The following is a 23,599-nucleotide window of genomic DNA, read 5'->3' as shown; positions in this document are numbered from 1 at the left end:
GAGTGAGTGCTCTTCATTATTTCCCAGTTTTGTACTTCTATTTCAGATATTTTCGTTCTGTCTAAAAAACTTCCTTCAGTAATCTTACAGTGCAGGTCTGCTGGTCATAAATTGTCAGCTTTTGATTGTCTAAAAACGTCCTTATTTCGCCTTCTTGTCTGAAGGATATTTCTGCTGGAAGCAGAATTCTAGCTTGGCAGGTTTTTTGGCCAACATTTAAAGAATGTCTGTTATTTCCCAGTTTCCAGTTGTGTTAAAAAGTCAGCCATCAGTTATATTATATTGTTCCTTTGAACACAGTGCCTTTTTTCCCCTCTTCTGGCTGCTTTCTTTGTTTCCACGGGTCACGGTGGCTCACGCCTGTAATCCCAACACTTTGGGAAGTCAAGGCGGGTGGATCACGAGGTCAGGAGTTCGAGACCATCCTGGCTAACACAGTGAAACCCCGTCTCTACTAAAAGATACAAAAAATTAGCTGGGTGTGGTGGCGGGCGCCTGTAATCCCAGCTACTCAGGAGGCTGAGGCAGGAGAATGGCGTGAACCTGGGAGGCGGAGCTTGCAGTGAGCCAAAATCGTGCCACTGCACTCCAGCCTGGGCGACAGAGTGAGACTCCATCTCAAAAAAAAAAAAAAAAAGAGTTTCTCTTTGTTTCTAGTTTTCAACAGTTCCATTAAGATATGCTAAGTATAGTTTTCTTTGTGTTCATCCTGCTTGGGGTTTGCTAAACTACTTGAATTTATAGGTTGACGCCTTTCATCAGTTTGGGAAATATTTTATCATTACTTCTTCAAGTATTTGCTTCCATGCTAATGTCTCTACTTTTGGGTCTCCAATTACACATTAGATTTTTTACAAGTGCCCCACATGTCTCTTAGGCTCTGTTCTACTCTTTCCATTCTTTTTTTTTCCTGTGCTTTTATCTAGATATTTTCTATTGATCTGTCCACAAGTTCTCTAGTTTTGCCTTTTGCTATGCAGAGTCTGCTACTGAACCAGTACAATGAATAATTTCAGATTAATGTCAATTAATTATTAATGGGGGGGTTGTGGTGGTGGTGTTAAGGAAGATTTTGTTCTGTCTTGTTTTTTAATGTGGCATTCACTATACCAAGCCCTGGGAGTACAGCAATGAACAAAACAGACATAGGCCCTGCTCTCGTGGAACTCAAATAGTATACATTCAATTTACCTGTTTTTTTTTTTTTAAAGAACAATAAAGAATGGGGGAACAATAAAATGAGGTCCTAGAGTCCTGCACCAAAGTTTCTAATCAAACTACAAATAAAAACCTTAAGCAACCAATGTTGTGTTTTTGATTCCCAGAATGTCCATTTGGTTTCTTTCTGTGGATTCCAATTCTCTGAAAATTTTCATCCATTTTGTCCATATTTTCCTTTATTTTCTTAAGTATATTATATTTTAAAATAAGTCCTTGTCTGATGAACTTCAATTTTCTGAGTCTGCTTTTATAGTTTTACTTTTCTCTTGAATTTTTCCACCCTTTCACATCTCTAGAAATAGTTAACAGTATGATAGTATTATAAATGAAAAGAACCATAGAAACTCCAGAATATATCTTCTCAGTAAGAGCTGTCTATTTCCTCTATTAGACAAAGGGATAAGATAGGCTGGTCACCTCAGTCCAATAAGGAATTGAACTGGGCCAGGGATATGTTGCAGTTTTAGTAAAATGCACTTCCTCTCTAGTTTCCTTTTCCTTCAGTGTGTGTCCTGAATCAGCAAATGTCAGCAATCCTCTGCTCACCTATAAAGATCTCTTCTATCTCAGGAATTCTAATTCATCTAGTCCTCATTACAGCCATAGCTCTCCAGTATTTTTTTTAATATTGATTTTTAAAGTTCATCCAATTGTGGGTTTTTTTTTTCTAACTTGTTGCAGTGATATATATGATTGTATTGTGACCTATTAAATATCACCCAGAAATTAAACTCTTCCTGCATATCACACAGCAGTGGTTTACAAACCCAGCTTTATGTCAAAATGACCTGGGACCTCTAGAAATCACAAGATGTTTAGTAGAGCCAGGAAATCTGTCCTTTTAACAAGTCTTAAGTGATCTGGCAAAGCTTACATTTCTAAAGAAACTTGCCTGCCTGCACGAGTTGCTCCTCCTCTCCCCTCCCCCATAGCTCAGTATTTATAAGGACATTTAAGAAAAAATACACACTACACACAATGGATGAAATTAACAGAAGAGTTAAAACAAAAGTTCAGAATAACTAGAAATTTTAAAGACAAAAATATGTAAAGGCTTTTAAAATACATTAGGATCAAAAAGATGAGGAAAGAAGAACAAGAATCACTAGAGTCCATGATCCAGCACCAACAGGTCATTAAAAGCAGAACTATTCAACTCAATTTTTATTTCTAATCGTTCTAGTTGAAAATAAAATGAGGCCAGGCATGGTGGCTCACGCCTGTAATCCCAGCACTTTGGGAGGCCAAAGCAGGAGGATCACCTGAGGTTAGGAGTTCAAGACCAGCCTGGACGACACAGTGAAACCCCGTCTCTATTAAAAATAAAAAAATTAGACAGGCATAGTGACAGGCGCCTATAATCTCAGCTACTCAAAAGGCTAAGACACAAGAATAGCTTGAACCCAGGAGGCCGATGTTACAGTGAGCCATGAGACGGTGCCATTGCACTCCAGTCGGGGGGACAGTGACTCCATCTCAAAAAAAAAAGAAAGAAAGATCTTCAAATTTGAAAAAGAGCATTGCTGAGAGTCATCAGAACTTAGATACATAAAGCATGAAGAGCCCACCTCCCTGCTTTACGTAAACTCAAGTGTACATGAATCCAAGGTACAGATGAAAATTTAGAAATGCTGTCAGTGAACATGCAGAAGTCATGAAAAGTAGACAGGAGCCAGATGGGAATGAGAAAATGTTTGAAATTGTCAAAATGCAAGAATGGGTAAAGATGAAAGGGTGACTTTAATACTATGGACTTAATTTAATATCAGCATCCAGATATTTCTAAGATTGATTATGCATGAGCTGTTAGCACTTATACAGGGAAGCAGCATTTACTAATAAAATCCTACCTTTGTAAAGCACTTTTGCTTGAGTTCAGAATAGACAAAATACTTTCATGCATATTACCTCCTATCATTGATTCTCATACATTCCTGTGAAAAAGGGCAGGTGACATTATGTACCCTCCACCACCTGTTACTCTCTCCAACATATTAGGAATTCAGGGCTCATACAGCTTGGCTTGCCCCACTGTTAACTCACTCCAATAGAAAATTAAGACTTAAAGTGAAGTCCTCTGATTCCTCATTGCGTTGTTTTTATATTACACAGCTCTTAAAGTCAGTATAAGAATAAATCATGCTGAAATAATATATAGGATTGCTTTAAAATAATAAAGAAGTGGTGAGCAGGAAATGGGTAGGAAAATGGATGAAATAAGACTAGGGAGAAATTGAGTAATAGATACAAAGGATTAATTTATAATCATCTCTCTAGGCCATGTACAGTGGCTCACGCCTGTAATCCCAGCACTTTGGGAGGCTGAGGCGGGCAGATCACTTGAGGTCAGGAGTTTGAGACCAGCCTGCACAACAAGACAAAACCCTGTCAATACAAAAAATACTAAAAATTCAGCCAGGCGTGGTGGTGTGCACCTGCGATTCCAGCTATTCGGGAGGCTGAGACAGAGGATCACTTGAGCCCGGGAGGTAGAAGTTGCAGTGAGCCAAGATCGTGCCACTGCACTCCAGCATGGGTAATACAGTTAAGCCTCTGTCTCAGCAAAAACAACAACAACAACAAAACAACAACAAATCTCTCTACTTTCATGTTTGAAACTTTTCATTTTAAAACATGTTGTGTCCGGAATTGGTGGGTTCCTGGTCTCGCTGACTTCAAGAATGAAGCCGCAGACCCTCGCGGTGATTGTTACAGTTCTTAAAGATGGTGCGTCCGGAGTTTGTTCTTTCAGATGTTCAGATGTGTCTGCAGTTTCTTCCTTCTGGTGGGTTCGTGGTGTCGCTGACAGGAGTGAAGCCGCAGAGCTTTGCATAAGTGTTACAGCTCTTAAAGGCGGCGCGTCTGGAGTTAATTGGTTCTTTCCGGTGGGTTCGTGGTCTCGCTGGCTTCAGGAGTGAAGCTGCAGACCTTCGCAGTGACTGTTACAGCTCATAAATGTGGCGTGGACCCAAAGAGTGAGCAGCAGCAAGATTTATTGTAAAGAGCAAAAAAACAAAGCTTCCACACTGTGGAAGGGGACCCGAGAGGGTTGCTGCTGGCGGGCTTGGGCAGCCTGCTTTTATTCCCTTATCTGGCCCCACCCACATCCTGCTGATTGGTCCATTTTATACAGAGCTAATTGGACCGTTGACACAGGGTGCTGATTGGTGTGTTTATAATCCTTTAGCTAGACACAGAGTGCTAGACAGAAAAGTTCTCCAAGTCCCAACTTGGGTTAGCCAGATACAGAGTACAGACTGGTGTATTTACAAACCTTGAGCTAGGCACAGATTGCTGATTGGTGCATTTGCAATCCTCTAGCTAGACACAGAGTGCTAGACAGAAAAGTTCTCCAAGTCCCCACTAGGTTAGCTAGATACAGAGTACCAATTGGTGTATTTACAAACCTTGAGCTACACACAGAGTACTGATTGGTGTATTTACAAACCCTGAGCTAGACAGAGCGCTGATTGGTGTATTTACAATCCCTTAGCTAGACATAAAGGTTCTCCAAATCCCCACTAGACTCAGGAGCCCAGCTGGCTTCACCCAGTGGATCCTGCACCGGGGCTGCAGGCAGAGCTGCCCACCAGTCCCAAGCAGTGTCTGCACTCCTCAGCCCCTGGGCAGTCGACGAGACCACGGAGCAGGGGGCAGGGCTCGTCAGGGAGGCTCGAGTCACGCGTGAGCCCACCACCGGGGAGAGGCTTCCGGCCTGGCGGGCTGCAGGTCCCGAACCCTGCCCCGCGGGGAGGCAGCTGCACCGGCGGGCCGGCACTGCTGGGGGACCAGGCGCACCTACCGCAGCTGCTGGTCCCGGTGTTAAGCCCCTCACTCCCTGGGCCAGCGGCGCCGGCCAGCAGCTCCGAGTGTGGGGCCCGCAGAGCCTGCGCCCCCACCCGCCAGAACTCGGGCTGGACTATGAGCGAAGCGCGCAGCCCCGGTTCCTGCCCGCGCCTCTCCCTCCACACTGCCCTGCAAGCGGAAGGAGCCGGCTCCGGCCTCGGCCAGCCCAGAGAGGGGCTCCCACAGTGCAGTGGCGGGCTGAAGGGCTCCTCAAGTGCTGCCAGAGTGGCCGCCAAGGCCGAGGAGGCCCCGAGAGTGAGGGCTGCTAGCCATTGTCACCTCTCAATGTAATTAACATTTTTGATAGGTACACTGTATTGGTAATCAAATGCATACCAAAAATACAGTGTACCTGAAGCTCAGCATTTTTTTTTAAACAGTGTTTCGCTCTGTCACCCATGCTGGAGTGTAGTGGCACAAACACCACTCACTGGAGTGTAGTGGCACAAACACCACCACCTGGGCTCAAGGCATCCTCCCACCTCAGCCTCCCAAGTTCCTGGGACTACAGGCGTGCACCATCACATCCAGCTACTTTTTTGATTTTTTTGTGTGCAGATTTTTTTTGTGTATACTAGCTATGTTGTCCAGGTTGATCTCAAACTCCTGGGCTCAAGCAATCCTCCCTCCTCCATCTACCAAAGTGCTGGAATTACAGGTGTGAACACCATGTCCAGCAAGCTCAGCATTTTTAAATCCATTTAATTTTCATATAATGCCCTCATACAACATTGAGAGGAAAGATGAAAAATGGTATGCCTGAGGCCGGGCGCAGTGGCTCACGCCTGTAATCCCAGCACTTTGGGAGGCCGAGGCAGGTGGATCACAAGGTTAGGAGATCCAGACCATCCTGGCTAACACAGTGAAACCCCGTCTCTACTAAAAATACAAAAAAATTAGCCAGGCGTAGTGGCGGGCGCCTGTAGTCCGAGCTACTCGGGAGGCTGAGGCAGGAGAATGGCGTGAACCCGGGAGGCGGAGCTTGCAGTGAGTCGAGATCGCCCCACTGCACTCCAGCCTGGGCGGTGGATCGAGACTCCGTCTCAAAAAAAAAAAAAAAGGTATGCCTGAGTACTGACCACCATTACACCAAAAGGAAAACAATTAGGATATAGTAAGGTGTCTTGAAAACATGTCCTTTGAGAAATGGCTGAAGAATGAATGAAATTTTTTGGTGGGGGTGGGAATCTAGGGTGTACTTAAGATGTCTTCAAATGTTTTTCTTTTATTTGTATGTATTTATTTGTATTTATTTATTTTATTTTATTTTATTTTTTTCAGAAACAGAATCTCGGTTGGGCACAGTAGCTCATGCCTGTAATCCCAGCACTTTGGGAGGCCGAGGTGGGAAGATAGCTTGAGTCCAGGAATTCGACACCAGCCTGGGCAAGATGGTGAAACCTCATCTCTACAAAAAATTAAAAAATTAGCCAGGCATGGTGGCATGCACCTGTGGTCCCAGCTACACAGGAGGCGGAGGAGGGAATATGGCTTGAGCTAGAAAGGTCGAAGCCACAGGGAGCCATGTTTGTGCTACTGAACTCCAGCCTGGGTGACAGAGCAAGACCCTGTCTCAAAAATAAATAAATAAATAAATAAATAAATAAATAAATAAATAAACGAGTTTCGTTCTGTCACCCATGCTGGAGTGGTGTGATCACGGCTCACTGCACCCTTGAACTCCTACCAAGTGGTTGACACAATAGGCATGCGCCACCAGGCCCAGCTAATTAAAAAAAAACATTTTTGTAGAGACGGGATCTCGGGATCTCGTTATGTTGCCCAGGCTGTTCTCAAACTCCAGGCCTCCAACGATCATCTAATCTCGACTTCACAAAGCGCTGGGATTACAAGTGTGAGCCACCATGCCCAGCCTCAAATCTGTTAAAGTAAAAGGACAAATTTATTCTGTTGAGTTAGAGAGGGTGAAGTAGAAACAATGGATAAAAGACTCTAAATTCTGAACTTTTCTACTTTTGTAAAAACCCACACTTTAAGGCTTATGGCTCATATACTCACTACCAAACCTTGTCACAATTACCTACCAATTTTCTAGCTATTTCCCCCTCATCAAAAGAAACTGGTTCCTGGCTCAGTTTCTCCTCTACCCCACATCCACCATCATCTAGATAGCATCTAGGTTAGTGTTACCTGATAAAATATAGGACTTCCAGTTAAATTTGAATTTCAGATAAACGTGAATAATTTTTATATTTTAAGTATGCCCTATACCATATTTGGAAAATACTTACACTAAAAATTTATTCATTGTTTATCTGAAATTCAAATTTAATGGAGCATCCTATATTTCTTCTTGCCAAATCTGACAACCCTAATCTAGGTGACTTCAATGTCACTTATCCAACATCTAGTCCTCCATTTTCCTTATCTCCTCAATTCCAATGACTATGACCGTAACAAAGAAAGGGTCTGCAAATTCAGCTGAGTTTTTAAGTGTCCAATATTGTTAAGTATCCTTAGACCACTATTTCATTTCCCCCAAAGCTATTATGAATCAAACCCATTCTTTCCTTCTCTACCATTCAGTCTCTAAATTTCACCTTAATTTGGATCTCTAACTTCTTCAATGTCCTATGGTTCTTCATTCCATCATTTCCCTTGTTTATACTTGTCAACTTCTCTCACTAAAGGATACGCCATTCAATGAATGCCCAAAGCCTTCACAAAAGAATCTGAACATCTTAGTATGGCATATAAGCAGCTATGAGATTCACAACTCATTTCAGGTATCACTTTCTCTGACAAGCTCTCTCTCAAACTGCCCCATCTGAATCAAATGCTCCTGTTACATACTCCCATTGTACTTTATGCATCCATCATAATATTAACTATAATTTTATTTTATCTATCCCATACTAGCTTTAGGATCTCTGGAAACCAAGAGCCACATCTTATTATTATTTCCCTAGCATTTACTACAATGTTCCAGCATCTATAACAAATAGAAGGCACTTAAATGTTTGCTGATCAGATTTAGACAGATGAGGCTCAATTTAAGGGAAGAGCTTATAACAATTACAAGTCTACAAATGGAAAGAGTTACTTTGAGCTATAGTATACCTGGTCATTCAGAGGTCAAAATAAGACTGCCTATCATAGTATTTAGAACAGCACAAGAAAAGAAGAATGACCTGCCCTGATGTCTTTTAATGGAAATGGTTAAATTTTGTGTGGCACAACCATTTAACCATCCTTGAAAACAGTAAAATCCAAAGACCTGTCAAGCAGACTGCTCTTTTATGGCAGTTCACAGTTCCCTCTTACCTAAACAGGGCCAAAGGTATGGTAACAAGTTCTCAGCTGGGTAAGGTGGCTCACGCCTATAATCCCAGCATTTTGGGAGGCCAAGGTGGGCAGCTCGCTTGAGCCCAGGAGTTCAAGACCAGCCTGGGCAACGTGGTGAAACCCTGTCTCTACCAGAAAAATGCAAAAACTAGCTGGGCATGGTGGTGTACACTTGTAGTCCCAGTTACTCCAGAGGCTGAGGAGCAAGGATCACTTGAGCCCAGAAGGTCGAGGCCAAAGTTAACCGTGTTCATGGCACTGCACTCCAGCCTAGGTGACAAAGCAAGACCCCGTCTCAAAAAAAAAAAAGGAGGCCAGATGCGGTGGCTCATGCCTGTAATCCCAGCACTTTGGGAAGCCGAGGTAGGTGGATCACTTGAGGTCAGGAGTTCGAGACCAGCCTGGCCAAAATGGAAAAACCTTGTCTCTACTAAAAACACAAAAATTAGCTGGGCATGGTGATGCACGTCTGTAATCCCAGCTGTTTGGGAGGCTGAGGCAGGAAAATCGCTTGAACCTGGAAGGCAGAGGTTGCAGTGAGGCAAGATCGCACCACTGCATTCCAGCCTGGATGACAGGAGAGAAAAAAAAAAAAAAAAGAAGTTCTCAGACTTTAATCACCTTATTATTATATTCACCTCATATTCAGATCCTGCTCTTATGTTAACCTTACAGTACTAGAAATTATTGAGAATATAATTTCTTACATTGACACATTCTAGTTACATTTTTAAGAAACATTTACTGTTACTTTTCTGATTACAAAAACATATGTTCAATGTAAAAAATTCAAAATTTTTTAAATATTAAGAAAAAACTGCCAGGCACAGCAGCTCACGCCTGTAATCCCAGCACTTTAGGAGGCCAACGTCGACAGATCACTTGAGGTCAAGGAAAAAAAAAAGAAAAGAAAAGAAAAAACATTACATATAATCCCTTAAATTTTAAAACAATATAAAAGAAAACGTAATCATATGGTAAGTGTTTATATTAAAAGAACAGATTATAAAACAATTTAAGTCATTCAATTCCAACACCCTAACAATAATACTGACCTTTATTGAGGTCCTATGTGCCAGAAACTGTGTCATATGCTTTACATACATTTCTTTATCACATCTCACAACCACCTCTATGAAACAGGTGCTTTTAACTCTATTTTACAAGTGAATAAACTGAAGTTTGAAGAGGTTAAGTAACTTGTCCAAGGGCTAAAAGCAGTAGCAGAGAGCAGAGATTCAAACCTAAGCAATCTGATTTTAGAATCAGCACATTTAATAACATGCACTGGCTGGGCGTGGTGGCTCACGCCTGTAATCCCAGCACTTTGGGAGGCCAAGGCGGGAGGATCACCTGAGGTTAGGAGTTCAAGACCATCCTCTGGTCAACATGGTGAAACCCCATTTCTACTAAAAAAAAAAAAATATATATATATATATACACACACACACACACACACACACACACACACACACGAATTAGCTGGGTGTGGTGGCACGTGCCTGTAATTCCAGCTACTCCTGAGGCAGAAGAATCACTTGAACCTGGAAAGTGGAGGTTGCAGTGAGGTGAGATTGCGCCACTGAGCTCCAGCCTGGGCAACAGAGTGGGGCTCTGTCAAAAAAAAAAAAAAAAAAAAAAAAAAAAACCACGCACCAAAATCTTAACAGTGGTTCTGAGTCACAATATTAGTAATGATATTTACTTTTTGTGATTTTGCTGCATTTTCCATACTACTAGGATATGAATTACTACTTTTTTTATTTTTAATGTCCACATAGAGATTAGACAATCAGCTGTCAGGTATACTGTACAAGTAGGACTTAAATAATCTCAGATTCCTTCTAACTAAGAATCTGTGACTAGTCAATTACTGACTGGAATTATTTTTTCAGCCAGAGGGCTGGCTCAATAAAAAAGAAACAAAAAATCCATTTTTAAGAATTGTAAAATTTGACCTTATATGGAGATTTTTTAATTTTATGAATTCTGAGCCACAAAGGCAGCTTGTGTCATGAGAGGAACAAGAACTTCAGGTCTTCATTGATCTTTGTTGTTAATATATGACTAAAACAAAACCTACCATCACTGTCATTCCCTACTGCAGATTCACTTACCAGAGGCCAAAAACTGAAACATAACAGGGAAATAAATACTTTCCTTTTTTTCCTCCTCACTCATTACCCAAAAGGAAGAAGATTCACATGGAACATAAAGGCACAACATTTTCCCAGACCCACGGTGGGACAGGAATAGAAGGCATTGATAAAGACAGGAGGGTAGAAAAAATACTCCAAAAGACAAGATGAAGGATTTGAGAGTTGTTCTAGGGAAAAAGAAAAACTGAAAAAGTAGATGTAACAATTAAAAAAACCACATCCAGGAATCTTCATTGAAATACTACCAAAGTTTAATCAAATGTAATCAAACTCTAAGTAAAATGTTCTTAGAATACAAAACTAACTTTACGAAAACAGACTGTGCAATACCAACATCAAAGAATGATAATCTCGTATTTATAGCTGTATGTATATTTCTGTTGGTATTCTCACAAATTCTATTCTGTCACTTAAGAATGTACAGAGAGTATATAACTAAATAAAAGGGAAACAATGTTACAACTTCTAACAGCTGAAGAAGTTTTGATAAAGTGACCAGAATAATGAAATCAAGGATATAATTTTTAAATTTACGTCTATTTCTAACATATAACCAACTTAAAAAGATTCAGATACTCTAACATGAACATAAAAGGAAAAACATAATATATTATCTTCGAGTGAAGAGGCAATCACACATCCCTCATTTTGCATATTTGTATTACCTGTTAGTAAAATTTAGACTTAAGACTATTTATTGGAAAGTTAGTGATCTAAGGATTAAGACATCCATACTCGAGTTTAACTCAGTTAATTAGATATCATATGATTGTGAATGTGTTGTTTTGCCTCTGTAACTTTTTTCTCATGTAGAATAGAAATAATAATCACCAAATTATGAAGAATGGATAGAAATAATGCACAGATGCTAATACATTTTTATGACTATTTACAGCTTCCTTTCATGTAAGATTCATACCTAAGTCATTAAACAAGCCCGTGATGTAAGTAGGTTAAGTATCATGCCCATTTTACATACGAAAACATAGAAAACTAATGTTCAGAGAGGTTAAGAGACTTCCCCAAGACCACACTGCAAATTGCACAGTCAAGAGCTTTTTCTTTTACTACATAGTAGGCTACCCTCACAAGTCTAAAGTGGTAAAAGTTTTCTCATGCCCAAATTACTATGAGAACTACCCAAGAGAAACTGTGTCAACAGAAAATGGTCACCACTTGAGATCATTAAGAGACATAACTTCCCAAAAGGTCATTATCTGAGTATAAAATTTTGATTGAAAATAAGTTAAATAAAATCCTTAAAAGTTTCTAGCAGTCCTGCTATTTACTAAATTAACTTCATGCCTCTTGTGCTAGATACACCACTCTGTTGGTGGGGGTGGGACACGGGAATGAGGTGGAACAGGAAAGAATTTCATCAGAAAATGTTAAGTTCTCGGCCGGGCATGGTGGCTCATGCCTGTAATCCCAGCACTTTGGGAGGCCAAGTCAGGCAGATCACCTGAGGTTGGGAGTTCGATACCAGCCTGACCAACATGGTGAAACCCTGTCTCTACTAAAAAAACAAAATTAGCTGGGCATGGTGGCACATGCCTGTCATCCCAGCTACTCGGGAAGCTGAGGCAGGAAAATCGCTTGAACCTGGGAGGCGGAGGTTGCTGTGAGCCAAGATCACGTCATTGCACTCCAGCCTGGACAACAAGAGCAAAACTCCATCTCAAAAAAAAAAGTTCTCTGAAGTTCAATGGAATAAGACATTCAAAGCTATAAAATATGAATAAGAGCAGGCGACAGCTTGTGGACTGCAGTGGCAACCCTAAGCCAAACCATGAGTGCCAGACTATGGTTTAAATAAAATATGCAATCTGGAAGTTTGCACCTCAAGTTACTGCTACTGCAAAGTAATCAGTACCATTTATGGTAAGAATATGTAAAGTTTTAGAATGTAATGCCAATTCTTCATTTTAGTGGGATGAACTCCCCTTGAAGCTTTGTCTCAACAGAAGCTTTTTTGATGATATAGTCCATGGCTCAAAAGCCACTCAGGACTCAGCACAGCAGTTCACGCCTATAATTCCAGTGCTTTGGGAAGCCAAGGTGGGAAGACTACTTGAGGCCAAGAGTTTGAGACCAGCCTGGGCAACATAACAAGATGCCGTCTCTACAAAAAAAATTAAAATAATAGCCAGGCATGGTGGCGCACACCCATATTCCTAGATATTCAGGAGATGGGAGATCACTTGAGCCCGGGAGTTCAAGGCTATGGTGAGCTATGATCACACCACTGCACTCCAGCCTGAGGAACAAAAAGAGACCTCACTTCTAAAACAAATGAATAATAAACAATTTTTAAAAACCAGTTATATGTGGAGAATATAACCATATATCACAAGCATATAACATCTGAAGTGATCAAATGGATCGTCTTTAAGAGACTTTAGTGAGGGTACTATAAATAGCAGTTATAATTCATATCCTATAGCATTAAACACCTGAGAGTACTCTGTTTACTGAAGGCTCTACCACATAGTATGATACAGAAATTTACAACTTGTTGAAACCTTAAACTTAATTCACAGTCACTATGATGTAAAACCACTTTTCTATCCTTCAAGATCAAAACAAATGGTCTCATCTTTCCCTTCCCACCCCCAAGAAAATGAGGTATTCTAAAAGATGTCAGATGAAACAAGCCAACGCTTTTATAAACACAAGTCAATCCTTTGCAAAGAAACAGATTAAGATGCTCATATTCTGCTTCGGTATTGATCCCAAGCCTTTTAACAGTTTAAGCTGACCACAAATCTCCCCTTCCACTTCTACAGAACATTCTCCTCCTTAAACTTCCTTTAGAGCCTTCCGATACCTCCTGTCCCTTGACTTATATATACACACACCTCCAAAATAGACGCAGACCTAAGGAACACAAGCGGAAAACACATTTTTAATTAATACACTGCTTATTCTTAAAAGTATGTTGTTAGAATGCAGCAATATAGTCTACGTAGAACCCCAGAACACCAAATTTGAAAGCTACAACAAAAATGCCCCATAGCAATCTGAGTAATTTAAAGAACAAAGATGTGAAAAATAAGGCATTCTTACTACTGTATTATATGACTCAAATTTTAAGGACAAAATTTTTGGTTGGTGCAGTGGCCTGTACTCAAATAAAAAATGAAAAACAAAAATACTTTCTCCATGTTAAAAAAATGTTTTTGAGACAGGGTCTCACCCAGGCCAGAGTGTAGTGGTGCAATCATGGCTCACTGCAGCCTTAATTTCCTGGGCTCAAGCAATCCTGACTCAGCCTCCCAAGTAGCATATACTACCACACCTGGCTAATCTCTGTCTGCTTTTTCTTTACTTTACTTTTAACCAATGCACACTGGCTGATTTTTTCTTTCTTTCTTTCTTTTTTTTTCACTTTTTGTAGAGATGGGGTCTCACTCTGTTGCCCAGGCTGGTCTCAAACTCTGAGGCTCAAGTGATCCTCCCACCTCAGCCTCCCAAAAAGCTTGAATTATAGGCATGAGCCACCATACCCAGCCAAAACATTTTTTAAAAGCAGACTTAAGGCCAGGTACAGTGGCTTACACCTGTAATCCCAGTACTTTGGGAGGCTGAGGCAGGTGTTTGAGGCCAGCCTGGCCAATATGGCAAAACCCCGTCTCTACTAAAAATACAAAAATAGGGCCAGGCACGGTGGCTCAAGCCTGTGATCCCAGCACTTTGGGAGGCCGAGACAGGCGGATCACCTCAGGTCAGGAGTTCAAGACCAGCCTAGCCAATATGGTGAAGCCCCGCCTCTACTAAAAATACAAAAAAAATCAGCGGGGTGTGGTGGTACATGCCTGTAATCTTGGGAGGCTGAGGCAGGAGAATCGCTTAAACTCAGGAGGCAGAGGTTGCATTGAGCCAAAATTGTACCACTACACTCCACCCTGGGTGACAAAGAGAGACCTTGTCTCAAAATAATAATAATAATAATAATAATGCAGATTTAAGAAAAGAATCTAATTTCCTAATAGTTAAAAAGTCAAATAAAAAGAGTAGGGCAAAAAACAGGAACATTTAAAATAAAATGTAACAATATTAACTCAGCGCCATAGCTTATGCCTATAATCCCAGCACTTTGGGAGGCTGAGGCAGGCGGATCGCTTGAGGTCAGTAGTTTGAGACCAGCCAACATAGCGAAACCTTGTCTCTACTAAAAATACAAAAGTTAGCCAGGTGTGGTGGTACATGCCTGTAATGCCAGCTACTTGGGAGGCTGAGGCATGAGAATCGCTTGAACCCACGAGGTGGAGTTTGCCGTGAGCTGAGATCATGGCACTGCACTCCAACCTGGGCAACAGAGCGAGACTCTATCTCAAAAAAAAAAAAAAAAAAAAGAAAAAAAGAGAACTTGTCAATGGATACTAAAGTAAGGTATATATTGGCCAAGGTACATACAAAGGAATATCCAGAGACTAGTCACGCTCCCTTTTTTTTTTTTTTTTGGAAGACAGGGTCTCACTCTTGAGGTCTCACACTTTTTTTGGAAGACAGACCCTCCAACAGGGTCTCACCCAAGCTGGAGTACAGTGGCACAATCATGGCTCACTGTATCATTGAACTCCTGGGTTCAAGTGATCCTCCTGCCTCAGCTTCCTGAGTAGCTGAGACTACAGGCACATGCCACCACACCCAACTAATATTTTTTAGAAACAGCATCCCACTATGTTGCCCAGCCTGGTCTTGAACTCAAGGCCTCAAGCAATCCTCCCACCTGGGCCTTCCAAAGTGCTAGGATTACAAGCATAAGCTACCACACCCGGCCTACGCTCCCTTATTTAGTGAAAACACAATAATCAGTAATAAGCTACACTGCACTCTAGCCTGGGCGACACAGCAAGACTCTGTCACAAAAAAAAAAAGTAATCAGCTATAAAGAAAACATATAAATCCTATATTAGAAAAATTTTAGACTTTTCAAAGTGCTTCACATTCATATCCTATCAGACTACTGCAAAATGTCCTAACAGTAAGTGACAAATCCAAAATTACAAAAGTAGTTGATCAGATCTGAAACTTGATACAAAAAACATGTTTGCTCTATGGGAGGAAATAAAAATATGTATAAATTCCTTCTTTATGCTAATTTTCTTACTCATTGCTAGTTAAAATATCACTTATCAAACCTAGGCTATTACAAACACGGAAGTAAAATTCAGTAAAACAAAGCCAAAAGTACTTTTTTTTTTTATTTAGCCAGTCTACCCTTCAACCAGGAATCATTTCAAAAACATTCCATCAATGTTCTGTGTGCTTAAGACTGTGCTGGGCACTGGGGTGACTAGAAGAGAATTCAAATGGGGTTCATTGCTTTTCAGAAAGTATACACTCCATTTGATAAAAAGACAAGAAAAAAAGAAAACAAACCAACCCTCCTAAAGGAAGAAAACTTACTGTGTGGTTTGTAAAACTCCAGGTGACAAGGATACCAAGAAGTGAGATAGCAGAGTTTAGTGTGAAACAACCTCATGGGGAAAAAAAAATGAAGTCTGAGCTGAACACTGAAGGAAGGACAGGAATTAGAAAAGCACAAAGGAGGAATTAAAGCATTCAGACAGGGACTGGCAGAAACAAAGACCAAGAAGTGGGAAGAAGCAAGATACATATAGAAGAGACTGAGGTGACCTGCCTGGAACATACGTGCATGCAGAGGCATAATGGGAAAGAGTTTAGTAAATTAAGTGGGGTCAGCTCCCAGTAGACTGCTAGGTCACAGAGACATGCTGTTAGAATATTTAAGTCACAGAATATTTAAACTTGAAAGAATCTAAAAGATTTTCTAGCCACTTCTTTTTCAATAGATGAGGAAATCAAGGATCTATAGGAAAGCTAATGGCTAGGATAAGGACAAAGGCAGTGAATAACAGAACAAAACTAAACCACCACTAAGGAACTCCAATTCAGCAGAAAGGTATTGTGTCTTGGGAACTAGAAGAGATTGGTTTCCAGTGGGTACTGGAACATCACAGTGGCATTACAACTAAGCAAAGACCACTATGTTTTGCCATAAGGAATCACTTTCAAGAAAACAGCAATCAAGAAGGAAAGCAGAAGCAGGAGCTACTTTTCAGAGTTATAAAGGAAATGGGTGGATAAACAGTAGAGGCGGGTATCTGGCAACAACAAAAAAGGCTGGTCCACAGAGAGAGCCGCAGGACCAAGTAAACGTCTGATTTCCAAGAGAAAGGAAATCTTAGCCTGAAAAGTGAAAAAGAAAGAAGCCCACATAGAGACTAAATTAGTTCCTAGACAGATAAGGTGGAAAGTGTAAGGGGTGCAGAGAACTGAGGAACAGTTGGAAGAAATTTTTTTAAAGGATGAATTCTGGGCCGGGCACGATGGCTCATGCCTGTAATCCCAGCACTTTGGGAGGTCAAGGCAGGCGGATCACGACGTCAAGAAATTGAGACCCATCCTGGCTAACAAGGTGAAACCCCGTCTCTACTAAAAATAAAAAATTAGCTGGGCGTGGTGGCACGCGCCTGTAGTCACAGTTACTTGGGAACCTGAGGCAGGGGAATCGCTTGAACCCAGGAGACGGACGTTGCAGTGAGCAGCTGAGATCACGCCACTGCACTCCAACCTGGGCGACAGAGCAAGACTCCATCTCAAAAAAAAAAAAAAAAAAAATTCCAAAGTAAAGAATAAGCATTATTGTGCTCGCTTCAGCACCACATATACTAAAATTGGAAGAATAAGCATTATTTCTCACTCACCATAAAATATTCCTCACCATAAAAGAGTACTCATTTTCATGGCTGGGCGCGGTGGCTCAAGCCTGTAATCCCAGCACTTTGGGGGGCCGAGACGGGCGGATCACGAGGTCAGGAGATCCAGACCATCCTGGCTAACACAGTGAAACCCCATCTCTACTAAAAAAAAATACAAAAAACTAGCCGGGCGAGGTGGCGGGTGCCTGTAGCCCCAGCTACTCGGGAGGCTGAGGCAGGAGAAGGGCGTGAATCCGGGAGGCGGAGCTTGCAGTGAGCTGAGATCCGGCCACTGCACTCCAGCCTGGGCGACAGAGCGAGACTCCGTCTCAAAAAAAAAAAAAAAAAAAAACAAATTAATACTCATTTTCAACTATTATAAGGCCTTATAAAAAATTACAGACCAGGCTTGAAGAATGAAGCTAGGAGATATTTTTTAAATCCAAAAAGCTTCAAAGTTTTGCAAATCTATTTGTCTAATTAGTATGTGGTTTGTAATTTCGAAGATACTTGCCAATCATTTTATACTGTGAACCTCTCACCACATATTCAAAGTACATTCAGATGAACACTCAATGTATGAGAACAGATATGCCGTTATAACCTCTAAAATCAGAGTTTATTCTGTAACATATTATTTAAATGGTTTTTTTTTTTTTGGCTTTTATATACTGCTTTTGCTTGATCAGATATGGAAAATATAATTGCTTTAAATAATCATATTTACAACAAATGATTTTGGGATGGACTTCTTTTTCAAGTTCAAATATCCATAGTTTTCCCATACTTCCTTTCAGAAATAAAGCTCTACAGGGACCAGTGGGGCATACAGAACTAGGTGAGATACACAGAAGGTTCTAATTTGCTTAGAAACCGGGTTAATGAACCACAATTAAAAGCTACACACCTGGCCAGGCACAGTGGCTCACAACTGTAATCCCAGCACTTTGGGAGGCCAAGGCAGGTAGATCACCTTAAGTCAGGAGTTCGAGACCAGCCTGACCAACATGGTGAAACTCCGTCTCTGCTAAAAATACAAAAATTAGCCAGGTGTGGTAGCTCCCAGCTTCTCGGGAGGCTGAGGCAGGAGAATGGCTTGAACCAGGGAGGCAGAGGTTGCAGTGAGCTGAGAACTCGCCATTGCACTCTGGCCTGGGAGACAAAAGCAAAACTCCATCTCAAGGGGAAAAAAAAAAAAAAAGCTACACACATACAATTTGTCAGTTTCAATTAGAAACTTGCTATCTGGCACCATAAAGGCAGGTTAAGGAGAGACATAAGATGTAACTGATAACATTCAGCTTTCTGGCTGTCCACCTTTGCAACTGTCATTTCCCTAACCAAGGAGGTGATTACTTCTAAAATTGGTAATACTCATTCAAGTTAGACCCTAAATACTAGGTTTAGCTGCAATATTATCAGGTTAAGGAATTTTATATTACCCACAAGAATGTGAGCTCAAAATGTCAATATGGCACACATCCACTTCTTTTAACTGAGTCTACTGCACTAAGTTGCTAAGCAATACCCATCAGAGTGCAATATGTCTGTAATCAGCAGTGGCTAGAAATGCATTTCTGCTTTAATCACACCAAATATTAGAAATCCAACCAAAACAGTAATCATAAACAGAGTTGCCATCTTCTGACACGCACATGCTCCCTGGGGGCGTAAGTGGTCCAACATGCAAACTCTTAGCTGTAATAAGAAGGAAAAGCTTAACTTCCCCTGGGCCCAGTAGAGCAAAGTACAGATAACATAATCCAAAATTCAAAAGTTTTATTAACAGTTGAAACTATTAAGATTCTTTTTTGTTGTTTTTTTTTGAGACGGAGTCTCGCTCTGTCGCCCAGGCTGGAGTGCAGTGGTGCCATCTCAGTCCACTGCAAGCTCCACCTCCCGGGTTCAGGCCATTCTCCTGTCTCAGCCTCCCGAGTAGCTAGGACTACAGGCGCCCGCCACTACGCCCAGATAATTTTTGTATTTTTAGGAGAGACGGGGTTTCACTGTGTTAGCCAGGATGGTCTCAATCTCCTGACCTCGTGATCCGCCCACCTCAGCCTCCCAAAGTGCTGGGATTACAGGTGTGAGCCACCGCGCCCGGCCAACTATTAAGATTCTTATACAAATATCTCTCAGTACATGCAGGGCTTTTTCTCCCCTCAATAAAAATGTAAGCGATGGCTCACGCCTGTAATCTCATAACTCTACTAAAAATACAAGTATTATCCAGGAGTAGTGGCCAGCGCCTGTAATCCCAGCCACTTGGGAGTCTGAGGCAGGAGAATCATTTGAACCCAGGAGGCAGAGGTTGCAGTAAGCCAAGGTCGCATGATTGCACTCCAGCCTGGGCAAGAAGCGTGAAACTCCGTCTCAAAAATTAAAAAAAAAAAACTCTTCTATTTAATGGATTAGAACAAATTCTGTGGGATACTTAGGAAAAGTATCTCCCTGACGGTCAAGCATTCACTAATTTTCATACTGAAGCTCTTGTTAATACATTTATGTCGCTTAACCTCCCTATGCCTCAGTTTTCTGACTAAAGGACATTTTCAACCTTAAGATGAACTCTAATATGAATTCAACATTTATCACTTCTATAATAAATTAATATATGTAAGTACCTTATGTTAAACACTGAAAACCCTTACATTTTTGCATCTCAAGGTCAGAGACTAACTTTCTAAGAGAAAAACGTGAGGAACAGGCCAGGCACAGTGGCTCACGCCTATAATCCCAGCACTTCAAGAGGCCAAGGCGGGCAGATCACCTGAGGTCAGGAGTTCGAGATCAGCCTGACCAATATGGTGAAATCCCGTCTCTACTAAAAATACAAAAATTAGCCGGGCATGATGGTGCACACCTGTAATCCCAGCTACTTGGGAGATTGAAGCAGGAGAATCACTTGAATGCGGGAAGCAGGGGTGCAATGAACTGACATCAAGCTACTGCACTCCAGCCTGGGCAAAAAAGTGAGACCTTGTCTCAATTAAAAAAAAAAAAAAGTGAGGAATAATCTCTGCTATGTATCTTTCTCTTAATTACAACATAAGGAATGCAGAAAAATGCTGTTTTAAAAACTTACGTCCTTAATTTTTAACAGATGGTGGTGAGTTTGATTCCACAATATGCATAACAATGAAGCCTTAAGGTCTTTTAACACTAGGGACAGAAGGAGAAACACTTTCTTGCATTAATGGGCATATAATCAAAATCACTCCTTTTTTTTTTGAGACAAGAGTCTTCCTCTGTTGCCCAGGCTAGAGTGCAGTGGCATGATCTCGGCTCACTGCAACCTCCATCTCCTGGGTTCAAGTGATTCTCCTGCCTCAGCCTCCTGAGTAGTTGGGATTACAGGCGCCCGCAACCACACCGGGCTAATTTTTGTAGTAGAGACGAGGTTTCACTGTTAGTCAGGCTAGTCTCGAACTCCTGACCTCAGGTGATCGACCTGCCTCGGCCTCCCAAAGTGCTGGGATTACAGGCGTGAGCCACCGTGCCCAGTCCAAAATCGTTCCTCTTTAAAATATCTTTTTCCAATATGGTAAATAAGCCTAGAGATGAACAGGTAAGAAGTAAAAAAATAAAATTAAGAAAAAACTGAAAAAAATTTTTAATTTTTAAAATTTAAGGAGAATTGCGGCATGAATCCTTCAAATTCCTACATCCAGATTCTGCTGTCCGCAAGGGTCAGCTTTGGGGTTCTTCTATGTGCCTTTTAAATCCTTTCTTAAAATTACAGAGTCTTTTCTACCAAGTTTTAAATCTAACACTCTATCAATAATGCAGTATTTTATATGCAGTAACATTAAACCACAGATGGATTAGTATAGTTTGGTTTAGATGCCTTTGGGTCTGGAAGCATACGAATGGATAAAACAATTCCTTCAAGTCTCTGACAGCTTCATAATTCTATTTTATCTACATAGCTTCTTCTCAACTTCCTCTGCCTATTCCCAGATATTTTCCAGGTAGGTCTGAAACACTTTGAGTGCCGTAAAGAAATGTTTATGGATCAAATAAGGGAAGAGCTCTTCCCCCACCCCTTCAACTCCCACAATGTTTTACCATTATATCCAGTAAACAAAATAGATTGACTCAATCTTAAACAATTCCCCCATCACAGGAAGCCCATTGCAACCGCAGCTGCAGAAAGTATCCCTTAAACCATCCCCAACTACCTACAGCAACACAAAGTTAAACTAATTTCCAATGACAAAAGGCTATGCTGCGTGCATTCATTCTAATCAGCCCCAGGATTTATTGTGTGAAACTCAGGCGATAAAAAGTCACCTCCTCAAGCTACAAAACTTTTTTTTTCATCCCAAATATTCTCAATGAAAGTTCTCTTGTCAACCAGGAGGAGAGAGTCAAAAACAACCACAAACACTAGCAGAATGATCTGCTCCAGGACCATATCCCAGCTGGCTTTGCTCTGTGTTGTTGGTGGCTCAGAAGCAGTTTCTCACTTTCCTTTCACCCTTCTCCCCTTACTCCCCAACATCCTCACTCGAGAATACATCACATCCTCAGACCGCTGGCAAAAAAAAAGGCGGGGGGAGAGACTACAATTATCAAGGAAGGGGAAGATATTTCAGAAACACGGTTTCCACTGCAAACGGCAATAAAAAAAAAAGGCAGTCTGTGTCATCAGGATATGGGGGACGACGTTTTGGGGCATCACAAAGATGTGCAGTGAGTGTGCACTTGAAGCTCTCGGGGCAGGATGAGACGATGGAGCAGAAAGTAAGAAAACCTGTGCCTTCCTTGCTTTCTTCTGCTCTTCCCCCTCCAGGAGAGGAAGCTGAAGAAACTGGGGGAGGGGCGGAATGTTATCGTTCTCCTATTGTGGGTACATAAGACAGGCCTTAGGGTTCGCTCGTCCCCAGTTAGGAGGGTCACGGAGGGAAGAGGAAGAGAGAACCCCTAAACGTTACCCACCTCTGCTCAAAAACAAAAGTAAGGAGGTAATTATTAAATCCAGATGGCGCGCCCCTAAAGGGGCCCCCAGGTCACTCATCCCCATTCCCAAGCGGAAGGGCTGGGATAAAGGGTACGGAGGGTCGGAGGCTGGTCAGGGACAAGGCCCCACCCCCCGACTTAGGAGGGAAAGGGAGCCCAAGCTCCCAGCTGTCCCCTCCTACCCCTCACCTCCCGCCTTGGCCACCCCCACTTATCCCCCCTTCCCTTTTCTTCCCTTCCTTTCCTCCAGAGCCAGAGGCAGCCGCGGGGGAGGCGGCCGCTCCTACCTCCCCTCACCCACTCTGTCCCCACCCCCACTCCGCTCCCACCTCCCGCCCGCCACGGGCCCGTTACCTGCTCGTCGAAGCGGCTGACCACGGCCTGGACCCATTCCACCGGCCTGTGCGCGGCCATGTCCTCCCCGCGGCCGGGGGGCGGCGGAGGGAAGGGTGGGCCGGCGCCCTGGGCCGGGAAGAGGGCGGGGAGCGGAGGCTGAGGTGAGGGAAGAGGCGAGGAGAGGGTCTGAGGAGTGCAGGCTCCCAGCGTTCCCACGGGGGTGGGGATGGGGGGTCAGCGCCGAGCGGGAGGGGGAGAGGGAAAGGGGGCGTTGGCACGGAGGCTGGGGGAAGGGGGATAGGGGAAGGGGACCCGGGGAGGGGAGGGGGCCTCTTGGTCGCTTTCCCCACTAGCGCCGTCTCCCCACAGCCATCACAGTCCGAGACGCCGCCATGACACCCCACCGGAAGTGGGATCCTTTCCACGGCCCGGGGAGAGGGAGCGCGAGCGAGCTAGAGATTGAGAGCGCGGCTGGGAAAGGGGAGGGGGAAGCGAGAGGGAAGGGGGCCTGCCGCGCATGCGCCCGCGCCGGCCGGTTTCATTAATGAAAAAGCGAGTCCTCCTGGAGGTGACGTCATCTAACTCCTCTGGGCCGCCTGGCGAGCGTCCCTCACCGCCGTGGGGCTCACCTAGACTGGCACTGGGCTCAGCCGGCGAGTGCCAGAGCTGACCCCGGAGCATCCGCTCCCATCCCCACCGCCCCCTAGGGCTGTCCCCTCCCCCGCCGGCCTCCGGGTTTGGATTGTTCCCGGAGTTGGAAGTTAGGGCGCCCTGGGGCTAGCATTTCTCCGGGCGCGCGGATCTCTGCCGCTAATCTCCTGGGGAGGCTGTGCTCTCAGCCTTAAGTTCTCAGAAAAAATAAAGTACACACCTTCCGATTTTCAGGTTCTTCTTAGCTTTGTAGACTGCTGAGAAACAAAAAAGGAAGGCCAAAGAGAGATTCCGTGATTTTTTTTTTTTTTTTTTAAGAGGTCGCTTAAATCCCAATGCTAGACCCAGTGGCAATCAAGGTCTAGCCACCGGGTCTAGCATTGGGATTTA

The 23,599-nt window shown here is 42.7% G+C and overlaps 1 protein-coding gene across 5 annotated transcripts in view; it reads right to left on the bottom strand.

The window, feature by feature from the left end:
- The window catches only part of NF1 (neurofibromin 1), a 299,361-nt gene extending 276,342 nt beyond the window's left edge, over positions 1–23,019 (bottom strand). For all 5 annotated transcript variants that reach the window (XM_015119005.3, XM_015119007.3, XM_077970741.1 and 2 more), the window contains exon 1: positions 22,577–23,019. In XM_015119005.3, the coding sequence (XP_014974491.1) occupies positions 22,577–22,636 (60 nt within the window). In that variant the 5' untranslated portion in view covers positions 22,637–23,019. The remainder of the gene's footprint in view (positions 1–22,576) is intronic.
- Between the last annotated feature and the right edge of the window lie 580 nt (positions 23,020–23,599).

The sequence above is a fragment of the Macaca mulatta genome, chromosome 16, assembly GCF_049350105.2.
Source record: "Macaca mulatta isolate MMU2019108-1 chromosome 16, T2T-MMU8v2.0, whole genome shotgun sequence".
NCBI classification, from domain to species: Eukaryota; Metazoa; Chordata; class Mammalia; order Primates; family Cercopithecidae; genus Macaca; species Macaca mulatta.
The sequence above is the reverse complement of the archived record's forward strand: the minus strand, read 5'-3'. Positions and strand labels throughout refer to the sequence as shown.